Source organism: Helianthus annuus, chromosome 1, assembly GCF_002127325.2.
Source record: "Helianthus annuus cultivar XRQ/B chromosome 1, HanXRQr2.0-SUNRISE, whole genome shotgun sequence".
NCBI lineage: Eukaryota > Viridiplantae > Streptophyta > Magnoliopsida > Asterales > Asteraceae > Helianthus > Helianthus annuus.
Genome location: NC_035433.2, coordinates 5701235 through 5716232, shown reverse-complemented (window position 1 = coordinate 5716232; position 14998 = coordinate 5701235). Strand labels below are relative to the sequence as shown.

The 14998-nt window shown below is 37.6% G+C and overlaps 1 protein-coding gene and 1 long non-coding RNA gene across 2 annotated transcripts in view; both read right to left on the bottom strand.

Moving 5' to 3' along the window:
* Positions 1–4006: 4006 nt before the first annotated feature.
* LOC110935097 lies at positions 4007–5820 on the bottom strand. Its single transcript, XR_002588869.2, has 3 exons — positions 5722–5820; positions 4329–4733; positions 4007–4239 (listed from the first exon to the last, which is right to left on the bottom strand). It is a non-coding gene; the product is annotated as an uncharacterized LOC110935097 (long non-coding RNA).
* Positions 5821–6102: 282 nt separating this feature from the next.
* The window catches only part of LOC110929486 (nodulin homeobox), a 41008-nt gene continuing 32112 nt past the window's right edge, over positions 6103–14998 (bottom strand). Inside the window, exons 13-14 of the mRNA XM_035980923.1 lie at positions 14575–14638; positions 6103–6372 (exon numbers count right to left, since the gene is read on the bottom strand). Coding sequence (XP_035836816.1) covers positions 6103–6372; positions 14575–14638 — 334 coding nt within the window. The remainder of the gene's footprint in view (positions 6373–14574; positions 14639–14998) is intronic.

Sequence of the window (14998 nt, the reverse complement as noted above, 5' to 3'; positions counted from 1 at the left end):
TACAGTACATCAACATGCATGGTATACTCCATAAATTATTAATGAATTTATTATGTAATATTATTAAATGGAGGTTGAATTGGTATTCAAATGGCCGTGAATTAAGAAATTATTTTTTGATGTTCAAAATTTTATCAAATAATTAATTGAACCCATCTTTTTAAAGAAAACTAGTGATGACCTCATATTCAATAATCCCAGCAAAACCCAAGAAATGCATTGTACTAACGTTTAGGGAAAATTATAATTAGGTTGTCAAAAAAAAAAAAAAAAAAAAAAAAAACCTTCAAGTGAGATGCTAAAGTTTTGACAAGATTGAACTTACGAGCTTTGAGGTACGGATTTCGTTTCTTTTCATCGTAGTATAATTTTATTTTTCGTTAATCGTTAGTACGGATTCTTTGGTCTTCTGATCAGAGTATTTATTTATTATTCTTTTATCATATCCGTTACTTTGCAGTACGGATTTTTGTCTGTTTCCGTTTCAGTTCACATTTATTATTTGATAAGTTCGTAGTAGCATGCAATACGCCATAGTAATTGTAATCATTGTTGCATGTTCTCATTAGCATTATGTTCAGTTGCCTGTAAATGGCTTTAGTTTTTGTGCTCTGTCACCCGAGCATGTTTGGTTTGGTTTGGTTTGGTTCGGTTTGGTTTGGTTTGGTTTGTGGAGATGGAACAATGGGTGCACACCGCACTCACCGTCTCATAGGTGCATGGACTAGCTAGCTGTGTACCTGTTTGGTTGTTTCTGGCTCTGGGTGCTTCTGTGTTACACGACTTATTTTGTCGATATATCTGTCGTGTAAGTTAGTATATGTTTCAGTATTTGAATATGTTCTATTTCTGATTATGTTATGATAAGTTATATGTGTTTTGACTCAGTATCTGTATCGGTTTCCCATGTCGGTTTTCGAAATTTATAATAAGTATTTTGTTTAGAAATCTAGGTTATTCAACTTACTCTACTTTTAATATATAAGGTTTTCATAGTTAGAAAATTTGTTAATTTTGTGTAATAACGATTTGCTATTAAATATGATAAATTACTTTATCTTGATAAAATTCAAATGTTCAAATAAGAAAACAGTTTTGCCAAGTACCGCATATTTAAAATAATAGCATTATTAAATGATTAAATGAATACGTTTATACAAGAAAAATGGTTTTAGTCATCATGGTCAACAATGTATAAGTCTCTACATCGGTTTTGTGTTGGGTTCGGAATCGGTTATGTATATGACCGAATTCTGTTTCTGTATCAGTGTCCGTTACAGTTTCAGATCAGTTCGTGTATCAGTTTTTGTATCAGTATTGTGTCTGCATCTGTTTTTTTGTACCTGTGTCAGTAATCGTTTCAGTCCAGTCTCAGTTATGTTCTGTTGTGTTTTGCTTCCGCTGATATGACTTTACTTGTACTTTTGATTTCTCCGTTACTGGGCAATTTTTGGCTCAGCCGTATTTTTTTTTTTTTTTGTGTTTTTCCTATTTGTTTTACAGGTAGTATGGAATGATTTGGGATTTCAGTAAGGAGCGTTAGGAAGTTGCTGGCCAAGATTCTTTATTTTAGTAATGTAATAAATGTAATTAGGATCTTTCATTTAATGTTATGGATTGGTTTTAGTTCTGATATTTGTAAGAGTGACACGTCAGCCCTAGTGGGGTTGGGGTGTTACATACATCTTCAGCAATTGTTGTTGCTCAGCCACAAACAATTGAATCTACACAAGGAACTTCTTCTGGAGCAGCTGAAGAAGTACAGCAAATTGAAGGTACATCTCATATTCCTAGCAGTGCTGATCTCGCATTGCAGGTCATTAATCCATTCACCGGTGAATTGCTGGAAGAAGGTGAAATTGTTGAAGATCTCTCACAACAGCAACTGATTACCCTAAATGCAATGAGAGATATGGATGATGATGAGATTGAAAAGATGCCTAGTGAGCCGGAATCTTCAAACGCTGAAAACATCGAAGAAATTGTCTTCAATGGAAATGTGAAGAAGTCTTCGTATGTTAGACAAGATGGAACTGAGTTTGCACCGTTTGATGAAGACTGGTTAAAAGACAATGTAGAAGACATTGACGAGCATCTGAAGAACCGCGATTCATCAGAAAATGCCACCGATGCATTCTCCGCATGGCATCAACGGTTCTTGTCAAAGGCTTCCAAACCTGTACCTGAGGCTGCTCAAGTTGACTACTTACGGTTTGAGAAGGTGAAGCCTAGCGGGAGAATCCTGTGTTGGATGTTTGTAAAGGAGATACATTGTGTTGCAATTAAGCGGGAGTTTGGGATCCAGTACTTTCGATCTTTACTGAGCATTCTGTCTTTGCCATTTTATGATGTGGCCGCTTTGACAAAGATAGATCTCATAAATCGCTCAAAATATGATGGTGCAATGTTATTCGAGCGATTGATTAGAATGAACAAGAAGTCTGGGTGGAAGGATAAGTCTTACAAACCTCAGTTCCCCATCTACCAGCAAATCAAGTTTACGCTTGATCCGGCAACCAACACTGGCAGATACAAACTTATTTACGAGCCGGCGAAAGTGGTAGACAAGATTCCTTTGATGCCAATGAGGCAAGATTTTCTGGGTGATATGCATTTGTGGTGTTATGATTCCGACACACATGAGGCGGTGATCGTTTTCAATGGCGATCAAGAGAATTTCAGGATGTTGGATCCAATGTGGATAGTTAATATGTCCGCATTCGACATTAACAAGTTGTACCGGCATGACATATTCTATGAAGACAAGGACGCACATCAGGCATTAAAGTTTCAGCGCGTCGCTTGCTTCTGTTACTACAGGGGAATACATTCGGGCAGTTCATGGTCCGAATGACACTGAAGAAGGAAGATATAAAGACTGAAGACCAGTAACAGACAAGGGGGAGTTTGTTGATGCATTTTTGTGTCTGTCACTAGTCTTGTACTTTACGATGTATTTTGTACGGTCGTTTATAGTTTATCGAGTCTGTATTCGCAGTCGACCAAGTCGGATATCCTCCTATCCGCTTGTGTCCGACTTATATGTCTCGTCTGTTATGTAATGGTCGTTAAACAATGCATGTTGCATGATTAAGGGTATTTCTGTCTTTTGTCTGTGTGTTTAATGCCTGCTGTTTGCTGTCTGATTGCAGCAAACAGATTACATATTGCAGCCTTCGATGAAACAGCTTTGTTTCGTCGAACACATGTCGATGAAACAGACTTGGATCTGTTTGTTTGTGTTTCGTCAAGGTCAGCGACGATACAGATGTGTTTCGTCGTCTGATGGGCTTAGTATTGGGCCATGTTCCGTTTCGTCGGCCCAATCTGTGTTTCGTCGAACTCAATAGCCCAGCTGCTATATAAAGGCACAGATAGTCTCAGTTACAACTTAGAGATGAGAGTATACCCTGAAGGTCACTTTGTGTAGACTGTGTTTGTATTAGTTGCTTTCTCATCCAGTTTAATCAAACGATTGTGTTTCTTTGGTTAAACCACTGTTATTACTTTGTTCTGTATTTGATTTGGCTTAGTTAAGTGGATTCCGCACACTTAACTTTGTTATAAACAAGGGTTTGGTAGTGAAAATCGATCCTCCGATTTCGGGACCTACAATAATAATGTTACATACTACATTAATAATAATAATAATAAATCGATATAATATAATCTAGCTTATAAATCCTGTTCGTCTAATATTTATTACTTGTAACATAACAAGACAGTTTGTATTTATAATAGATGCGTTTGTTTTGAACTTTTGGGTTAGGAAAATGGGAATCAAAAGTAAATATTCTGGTACTCTCTTGTTTGTTGAACGCCCTTTCCACATCGCCACACGCACTACCCCCCAAAAAGTTAACCCCCGTGAAGATGCAAATCAGACGAGCTGAGGGCTTCTGTTACAAGTTACAACTGCCCTGAAACGGTTTATCTTTAAGCACCGTAATATACTCGTTATAGTGATCAAGGTTCTTTTGTAACAAACCACCTGCATGTAGTTTATTACATGGTAAACCACCATGAAGCAATACTTTTCATCAAACAACCAGAGTATGTTATATATTTAAACTGAGTTTATCTGAAAGAAAAGAAACTAAAAGTACACTACAACACCCTGCGTTTTTAAACTGAAATGTTGCATATATCTTTTTATGCATCAACTATCGATGCAATGGATTAATCCCAGCAGCTGTGACACTAGTTTCCCGACTTTAACTGTCATCTCCTTAGATCTGTCTAGATATGTACATAAATCAGTCAGTAAAACATAGCTATGTGTTTTTAAAACTGAAATGTAGCATGTTCCAAAAGAGATATGTATATACCAGAAAGAAAGGTTAATCTGTCATCTAGGCATCTACTGGCTGATCAAAATAAGTCGGCTGGAATCCCACATGATCCTTGTTTTACCAAGAATCACTTTCGCCTGAAGAAATGTGGTCATGATATCAGTTGGGTGCGGGAGCTGGCTGCAGTCCCACACCTCAAGATCCGTAACATCCAGCACACATAGCTTTAATTCCTCCAAATCCTTTTCAAACCATACACCTTTGGTTTTATGTATCTTTCCTCTTCCAATCTCTTCACCTTTAGCATTTGTGAAAATAACATGTTGCCCAACCTTAGGTTCAAAAGTTGGGTTTGACCCGGTTTGGTTTTCAGTCACACCATCGTCCCCATCCGAATCCATAGCAGCTTCGTGGGCTCGTTTGGCCTTGCGTTTATTCAACCTGTTGGTATACACATGGGTTGATTTGGGTAAAATGCGTAAAACTAAAAATAAAATAGCTAAAAAGAAAACGGGTCAAATGGGGGTTGGAGTTGGTCAAAGTGCATTACTAAGGAATAGCAGTATTCTCCTGTACTAAAATCTACATTTAGTGGCGTATTAAGTGGCGGATACATAATTTTTTGTAGGGGCACAACACGGGTCGGTTAAAAATGGGTAAAAAAAAAAATAGTTCGTAAAACACAATAGTTCATTAATAATAAAATTAAATAGTTCAACAATAAAAAAAACATAGTTCAAAACCGCTTTGATCGTCAAATTAGGTTCAACGACTTCTTGCTTACGAAATTTAAAACCCTAGAAAACGTAAATTCAACATAAATAAAAAATCAAATAACCCTAGAAAGACTTACAAATTTTAAAACCCTCGAAAACATAAATCTATTCTTTAGTCAACATAAATTAAAATTCAAATAAAGAACCCTAGAAAACAGAAATATATTCTTTAGTCAACATAAACTAAAATTCAAATAAATCTAGAAAGGCTTAAGAATTTTAAAACCCTAGCAAACATAAGTTTATGTTTTAGTCAACATAAATTAAAACTCAACTAACCCTAAACAGACTTCTGAAATTTAAAACCCTAGAAAACATAAATTTATTTTTAATCAACATAAATTAAAATTCAAATAACCCTAGAAAGGCTTACGAAATTTAAAACCCTAGAAAACATAAATTTATTCTTTAGTCACATAAACTAAAATTCAAATAACCCTAGAAAGACTTACGAAATTTAAAACCCTAGAAAACATATTAAAACCCTAGAAAACATAAATTTATTCTTTAGTCACATAAATTAAAATTCAAATAACCCTACAAAGACTTACGAAATTTAAAACCCTAGAAAACATAAATTTATTTTTTTAAAAACCCTATAAAACAAAGGGCAATCACAAATATAAAAACATAGGGTGAAGATGAAAGCTAACCTTGAATCACAAATGAAAGCTAAATTAAAAAAAAAAAAAAAAACTTTCTTTATGGATGAAATGGATTAATGGAACAATGGCTGCCATAATAATATCGAATGGGTGTGTGTGTGGTTTTTTGGTTTCTTTTTTTCAACAATGCAACTCATGATGGGTTTTGGGGTGGGCCTAAATCAAATATGGGTTTAATTAAATGGATATATAACCCTTAAGGTGTGGGCTGGACCATACCCTCCCTTGGCTATCAATCCGCCACTTTCTACATTATTAAAGATGACCAAAAATTTTAAACTACCTTTGATACATTAACTGTCTATTAAAGTCCTTTTGGACAGAAGGGTTTCGGGTCAACCCAACCCGTCAAAAACTTACCCCTTGTGTTCATAGCTCATTATGGTTTTTTTCCTGTTCTTTTTGTTGTGTTTCCTCACTACGCACATTTCGAAGCTCTTCAACATCTATGACGCTATTAAACGGTTCAATGTTCCGATCCCCACTAATATCACCTAAATCTATCCTCCTGCTTCTTTTCCTTTTCTTTGTCCGAAGTGTTACGGATGGGCCCTCTTCATGGTTGCCGGTTGTGTCATATTCTTTTGAAGATGGGCTTTGTGGTGTAGGTGATGGGCATTGGATGTTGTTATGAACCTCCTAAAAATGAGAGTCAAACCATTACAATCATATTAGTAATGAAGTTAAAAAAATAAATAAACAATCTTCCATCTTCTCTAGTTGGAAAAGACCCATGGGTCGATTATGACGCGTAACAAATCAATGGGTAATATTATGTATCGTAGATCACAACTTGTAGGTCCCTTTTCGAGGAGGATTACGAACCTAAACCTTGTTATACAAACCTACTAGCGAGTGCGGAATCCAAGCTAGCAAGCAAACCGAGTTAGTAGCAAGTAGAGAAACAAACACACAAAGATTCACCGATTAACACTAGTCGTATTAATGCAAATGAAGGTTCGGTTACAAGCTCAATGTTTACAGAAGTGTTCTATAAACTCTCTAAGTGTGTGTGTGAGTTCTGGGCAGAATGCTCTCTAAGCTTCTATCTCTTGGTGTGTAAAATGGCAGAACTCAGAACTCCAGAACTAACTCACACTCAACACATGCATGGGTATATATACCCAGCTCAGCAGGTCTGGTCGAAGGATTCGACAGATGGTCCGAAGGATCATCTGTCGACCACATGTTACACGAAAGATCAGCATGGACCTCGAAGGATCATCCTTCGAGGTCTAATGGTCGAACCATGGTCGAACCATATCTTTCGATCACCTCGAAGGATCAGGTGTATCCTTCGAGGCTATCCTTCGATCAGAACCTCTTTCAACTGTTGTCCAAGTCAAACCGGAGGATGGTTGACTTGGTCAACTTACAATACAAATCAGGACATCGTTTATATCAGACCGAATACAGACAAAGTACAGACACAAGTGCACCAACAAACTCCCCCTTGGCTGTAGCTTTGTCTTTGATCTCTAATCTTTGTCTTGTTCTTCTAAAAGTGTAGACTCGTCTTGAACTTCGACGGTCTTTGGTCCTCAAGTCTTCAAGACTCTGATGTCCTATCATGTCTTCAATGTCGGAGGATCTTCAAAGTCTTCACGTCTTGAAAGTAGAAAGTGTATCAACAAACTACCCGTATCATGTAGGAAGTGTGTTGACAAACTCCCCCTTAACATAAGCTCCCCCTTGAGTTATGCTCGTGAAAAGACTTTATCTTTATGAAGTGAGATCCTTGTGGTGATGATGATGGCCAGCGGCGACTCGATCACCTTCATTCATTGAGTGCCTTCGTGTCTTCATTCCAAAGCTCGTCATCGACCATGTTCTCCTAGCCTTTAGAATCTGCACATGCAAGAAATCTAAACGCGTAATGAGAACAACTGCTTGGAATATAGTTAGCATAAACAAATGACACACGTATGACCATGTCACAATCAAACACCGTCCGACAGTTTGAAAGTTTAATAAATTTGCCAATTTTAGCCTTTTAACTTTCAAACATGCAAATTTCGACCGTTTATGAAGATTTAGTCAGTTCGGTTTTCAGTCAGGTTTCAGGTAGCGAAGACTTGAGCTCCAACATCGTACGATCGAAAATAAAGCAGAAATAAAATCTTTTTGGCTTTTATAAAGTTTATATTAAAACAAGCCTAAAATCTTTTTGGTATTTTTGAAATTAAAAGACAACAATTTAAAATCCTTTGAGTGTTATCAAACGACATCACCGCTAATGTCGTGCTGATATGCACCAAACGATGAAACTGTTTAAAAGAACTAATAAAGGTTAAGCAGTAAATAAATATATACAAACATTCTTTTTGCGAGTTTCGAGGGTAAGAGAATCATATCAGTGTACGGTCATGCCAAAACACTCTTGTTGTTTAGTTAGTTAACATTAAGATAAGCCTCCTATAACAATTATCGGTATTGTTGTCCACTTAAGCTCAACTTATCAGATGTAATCATGTTTAGAGGATACGTTAATGTATGATTTATACTTACCGACCGGTGTTCATCCACATCACGACACATTCCCGTATCAAGGTATGCACGAGAGTTCATCTTACCAGTGAGTATACCGATTATCATCTGTTTGACCGTATAAATTGTGAGATACTCACTTATTTTGATTTGAAAACAAGTCCTTTGTGATATAATCACTTATTGATGAGGAACTTGATTTTCGTATGCATGAGGGCACAGGTGCAAGTCCGTGAACAGGTCAGTACTTCCGTACAGCAGAGAGACGAACTTGACACCCGGAGAGATGTGATATTTTATCACTTATTTGATATGGACATGTGATTGTTTATCACTTATTGAGGTCGAATGCAGTATGTAATATGTACACGTATGTATAGTATCATGGAAGATCTAGACTTGCGTCCCCGTTATTTTTCGGTAAAAGATACAACCATGATACCCAGATGATAAGCAGCATAAAGACCGAATATCTCAGAACCTCGGCAATCTATCAAACGAAATTTCGGTACTAAGACCATATGCCAATGAATGGTTCCCACCTGATCTTCAGTCGATTAAGATTTATATCACCCTGCACACTTTAAAATGATTGTGAGCCTACCGATACATCTTATATAGAGCTGCTTATCGTTTTGCATTTAAGGTTTAAAGAGGTTTGGATAGACCACTGATGTACTATCATTTTCTCTTTTGCTCGCCAGGAAACTCATTTTTGTTTTTCTATTGTTTTTGTGTTTTTGAATTTTTCGATGTTTTTGGATTTTCCGATTTTTGGATTTACTCCCCCTAAAATCAACAAACTAAGATAAATTTAAAAACACAAAGGTATTTACAAAAATGATTTTCCGATGCTGGTTTTACTCTTGCTTGACCTTAATGCCGTTTACCAAAATTAAGTTTTATCAGAAAAGATTTAACAAATTTTGGAAAAATGAGTTGGCATGTCGGTAAGCGGTGCGAACCATGACAACATTGATGAGTTTCACATTGAAACAATCACGTGTGAGGTGATATCCGAGATCAACGTGTCAGGTCAAAGAGTGCTGTACGAGATAATAACAATTCACAAAGCAGCTAAAATATCGACAAGTATAGGAGAGATTAAGGATTTAAAGGCGTATCCTGCAACTGTTCCGTGCATTGCAAGGAATCTAAGCACTCCCCCAACTTAATATTCACCCGGTGTGAACTTCAAGGTCGAATGTGCAGCTACTGAGAAATCTCTTGACAGCAACAAGCTCATAAACCTCCGGGTCCGGCTGGTCTTCCACATTCCACCAGCGAAGGTCTTTGACTTTCTCTTTCAGAAATGGTGTGCGGATGTTCAATCCATGCCAAGGCATCGGCACACATTTCACTTCATTCGTTCCTGAGGACCCGATCAAAAACCATAATGACCAACTTTTGGCACGTTCTTCATTTGGTCGAATTTTTGCAACTTCATTCAGCCACATTTTCTTTTTCTTTCCTCTTTCTCCATCAAAGGCAACAATTTCTTCTGTCGCCTATCTTGTGCAAGGACATTCCACCATCAACAATCCTAAGACTATCAATAGTTCCTCCTGGAACTTCCTGCACACTCACTCAGAGATTAGTTGGAGAGAGGGACCCAAGCCTTCACAGACTTGGGTCGTCCGTCATCATCGAGAATTGTAACATCCATTTCCCGATGATTCGGAATTGATGTAGCTCCCCCTGAAACAGTTACCGGTTTTGGTATCCAAATCTCTTTCTGTTTTTCATGTTTAACATCCGATTTAACAGATTTTGTTTGGATAATCTCCGGTTTTAAAAACTTTTCAACTTCTTTTCTTTGTTTCTTTTTCTGTTTCTTTGCTCGTTGTTTAACAAGACGAGGGTCCTGTTTTGGTGAAACAGATCTTTTATGGTAATTGTTACCATGGGGGGCATCAATTTTTGTCTTTCTTTTGGTGAGATATGGACAATTCTTAATGATGTGCCCATACTCACAGCATTCAAAGCATGATCTCCGCTCAACAAACCTCGGAGTATCATAACTGCAATAGCCGGATGATGAACTTCGTGATCTTGAGGTACTTGGTCCTACATCACAACCGTTTGTGTGTTGTGTATAGTTGTTTTGACTGTTTCTTTTCAAAATTTTACTTTGTTTAACAAAATCCTTATTGGATTTGTTTTTGGAAGTATCAATTTTATCAGTCCCTCTTGATTTCACGAGGTTTATCTTCCGAACCTTTTTCTTGTTTTCGCCCTGTTTGCCTTTTCTATTCTCTTGGACGGCATGATTTTGTTCACGGGGATCATCAACCTTTGCTTTCAGCTTATGAAGATATGGACAATTTCGAATGATATGTCCAATTGTTCCACACTCAAAACAATATCTTCGTTCAACAATCCCCGAAGCATCATGTGCTCGTCTTGACGATGATGATGAACTTTGTGATCCCGAGGTACTAGGTTTTGAACAGTTTGGATCATTTCTTTTCAAAACTGTTGCTTGTTTAACAAAATCTAAGTTAGATTTGTTCTCATAAGTTTCGATTTTGTCCGTTCCCTTAGATTTCACAAAGTTCACATTCTTGTTTTTCTTTTGGGTCTGTTTCTTCTGACCCTGAGTCGGTGCCTTTCCTTTAGGTTTGGCATGATTCTGCTGTTTTTGTACTGTTGGTAATTTCTTATTCCCAAATTGTTTTCGAATTTCAGCCTTTGGAATAGGAGGACACTGTGTAACTGTAACACGTGGTCCTGTCTTTCCCAAAAATTTACTTGTCGAATCTTCAAAGACTTTACTTATTAAAGATTGATTAACATTCTTAATAGGAAAATCTTTGTCAGAGTAGATTTTATCATCACCAACAAGAGTGTACAGCAAATTCACACCCTCCGACTCTTTTGCAGACGAGGACTCGATTGCAACAGTCTTAGCGGGTTTTGCAGGAGGATCACATAGAATGTAATTCTCGAGAGGTATGTCCCCATTTTTGACTTCCGCATCAGACTTTGCTGGGATGGTATCATCAGATTCATCATCAGAAGAATCAGCATCCTCAATGATGACTGGAGGATCCTGATTCAGTTCAGCAGAGGACACACATGCATCTGCTGAAGTATCTGAGTCTGGTGATACATCTTTCTTGTATCCGAGTCCTGCTGCAAACTCCTTTACATCTAGAGGAACAGATGGTTCAAAGAACACTCTATCCTCCTCGTCAGGCATCGCATCATAATTGTGTCTCACAGGTGGTGGACATTTCTTATATCCTATGCATGTGACATCCCGTTTTTCTTTCTGAACGTCAATGATGTGATCCAACACATAGCTAGAGCTCAAATAACTATCTAGCTTAAGTTGGATCGCATCACTTTCGGTTTTCACACAAGCCATTTCTTTTTGCATTGTCTCAAGACGTGAGATATACAAATTAATTTCCGTTTGTTTTCTGGAAACCATTTTAGTCAATTCAGTTTTATCTTTCTTTAACGTCTCAATCATTGACTTAAATTCTTTTTCATGGTTTTCATAAAACATATTGGCTTCTGTGCATTTTGAAAGATCCACGGTCAACTTCTGGTTGTGGATAAATGTCACATCATATTTCTCTTGCAAAGCTTCGTGTTTGCTTTGAAATTCACACCACTTGGCATTCAATGAAACATGTTTGTCTTGCAAGTCAAACAAACTAGCTTGTACAGCATCATGTTTGCCTTGCAACTCAGACATGTTTGCCTTTAATCTAGCACAATTATCACAATCTACAGCAGTTGGTTCATCAACACATACCTGACTGGAATTACTCTCAGGTGTTGGCCTTTCTGCATCAGAATCAATACCAGATCCATCCTCACTTGAACTTGAAGTTATATCACCTTCCACTGAAGTTGAAACATCTTCACCTGAACTTCTAACATGTTCAGAACTGTTATCATTCCCCGAGGATCCACCATTGCTGACATCTTTGACAATTTCAGCATACAACGCCGTTTTTGTCTGACTACTGTTCTTGGGATTAAGAAATGACGATTCTACAGTAGAATAATGGTGTTGCACGGCAACTGGGGGTAATGGATTTCCATACATGTCTGTGGTGGGAGCTGGCTTTACAGGAACTAGTTTTGGATTGCCAAAACAATCTGTGATTGTGACGTACTCCGTTTTTAATGGAGCATGTGAAACGGGTCTTGCAAACGAAGTACTGGAAGTTCCAAAATACATATCAGAATTGCATGGCACACTGGATCTTGCAGAAAACGTACTGCTCTCTGCAGTTGACGGATTACCCCATGCTGGATTCATTTTTGATCAGAAAAATGAAAACTATATCAATGTCTCAAAGGATAATAGCCACCCGAAAGATCACACAGCCGAAGGATCCTGGTTGCAAGATCTGAGATCACAGAAACTTGTTAACAATAAACTGACCACAATCGAAAGATCAATTATTGTTCGAAGGATCAACAGTACTCGAAAGATTACTGTTGAGTCTTGAACAATAATATCGAAAGATTCAAGAACTCGAAGGATTCCCTTTTGAAAGATCCTTATCTTTCGAGTCAAATCCCTATCTTTCGGACACTTATCTTTCGAATAGCTAACTTCCGAAGGATCACACTTGTTCGAATGATCAACAGTGTTCGAAGGATCACTGTTGACTTTCGAGCACTGGCTTCGAAAGACTCAAAATCTCGAAAGATTCACACTTGAAAGATCCTTATCTTTCGAGATAAAACAACTATCTTTCAAAAAGATTCCCTGATCGAAAGATGTGTTTCGAACTTCGAAGGACTACTCGAAAGATGTTTATCTATCGAGCTGTCACTGATCGAAGGATGGTCTTTCGATGTCGAAGGATATCTTTCGATGTCGAAGGATATCTTTCGAATGAGCACTGACACACTGACACAGATGTGACGGGTTGGTGAAAAGGTGATGGGTAGGTAAGTCAACTTTCGGCAGAATGGGTATGGCAGGCTGACAACTTTCCCACCAACCAAGATTTTGAAAGATAATTTGCCCAAAAATGGAAAACTTAACCCAGAAACCGGTGACCGGAACCTTAACCGGAATATTGCCGGAATTCACCAAATCACTCAAAAACAAGTTTTCAAGTTACCCAACCCACTTTAAACACTCCCGGTTAGTTTAGACACGTTTTTACTCAAAGAAAATGCAAGAAAACAAGTAAAAACAGGTGCAAAAACCAAGTGTTTCAACACACCAAAACTTGTAAAAACCCGGTTTTAAACAAGGTTAAGAGCCTTAGCTCTGATACCACTTGTAGGTCCCTTTTCGAGGAGGATTACGAACCTAAACCTTGTTATACAAACCTACTAGCGAGTGCGGAATCCAAGCTAGCAAGCAAACCGAGTTAGTAGCAAGTAGAGAAACAAACACACAAAGATTCACCGATTAACACTAGTCGTATTAATGCAAATGAAGGTTCGGTTACAAGCTCAATGTTTACAGAAGTGTTCTATAAACTCTCTAAGTGTGTGTGTGAGTTCTGGGCAGAATGCTCTCTAAGCTTCTATCTCTTGGTGTGTAAAATGGCAGAACTCAGAACTCCAGAACTAACTCACACTCAACACATGCATGGGTATATATACCCAGCTCAGCAGGTCTGGTCGAAGGATTCGACAGATGGTCCGAAGGATCATCTGTCGACCACATGTTACACGAAAGATCAGCATGGACCTCGAAGGATCATCCTTCGAGGTCTAATGGTCGAACCATGGTCGAACCATATCTTTCGATCACCTCGAAGGATCAGGTGTATCCTTCGAGGCTATCCTTCGATCAGAACCTCTTTCAACTGTTGTCCAAGTCAAACCGGAGGATGGTTGACTTGGTCAACTTACAATACAAATCAGGACATCGTTTATATCAGACCGAATACAGACAAAGTACAGACACAAGTGCACCAACACAACTGGTTGGCCCGAAACACTTTTTGTCAAAAATATATGTTTATCTTATAGATAGTTTGTCACATATGATTTTATGCAAAAAAATAAAATAAAGAAAGTATTCTGGGTGACTTCCAACCCGTTTTTTAGTAAAAAAGTTATTTACACTTTTGACCCATTAGAGATTATAAGCAACCCGAATCAACACGTCACAAGAAAATGGGTTGAAATGGCAAAATTAGCATAATTGTTGAAAAGTGACCCATAGCATACTCAAGTTTGTTTTATGTAAACAAAATGCATGATTATAGTAGTAATTATTTTGTAATCATATTTAATGTATAAATTAGCTATGAATGTCAAGAAAAGAGACCAAGAGTGTTGATGGGTCAACCCAACCGTAACTACCCAATAAACAGACATTATAACTACCCAATAAACAGACAAAGTATGAATTACTTTTACCATAACTCTGTGGCTAGCGGATTCTTGAGCCGTACGTGCTTTCTCCAGTTGATTAATGAACCACCTAAATAAACAAGATAAAAACGAATCATCATCATCATACTCAGTAAATCCCACCAATAGCACAGCTAAGGTAGGGTATGAGGAGGGTAAGATGCAAATAGCCTTCCCTCTACCCCGTAGGAATAGAGAGGCTGCTTCCAATGAGACCCCCGGCTCGATAGTAGTTTTGCATCAAGCCTTGGAAATAAGGCACATAACACTCAACATAAAAACGAATAAATCAAGTAATATATGATGTTTCTAACATCCTGGGTCAACTACACGCGTGTGCTCTGAGATCGTTCATAAGTTAATATTTCAATATAATAATATTGTTTTTGTAATCATAATTAACACATTAGTTCATAAAAAGTTACTTAAA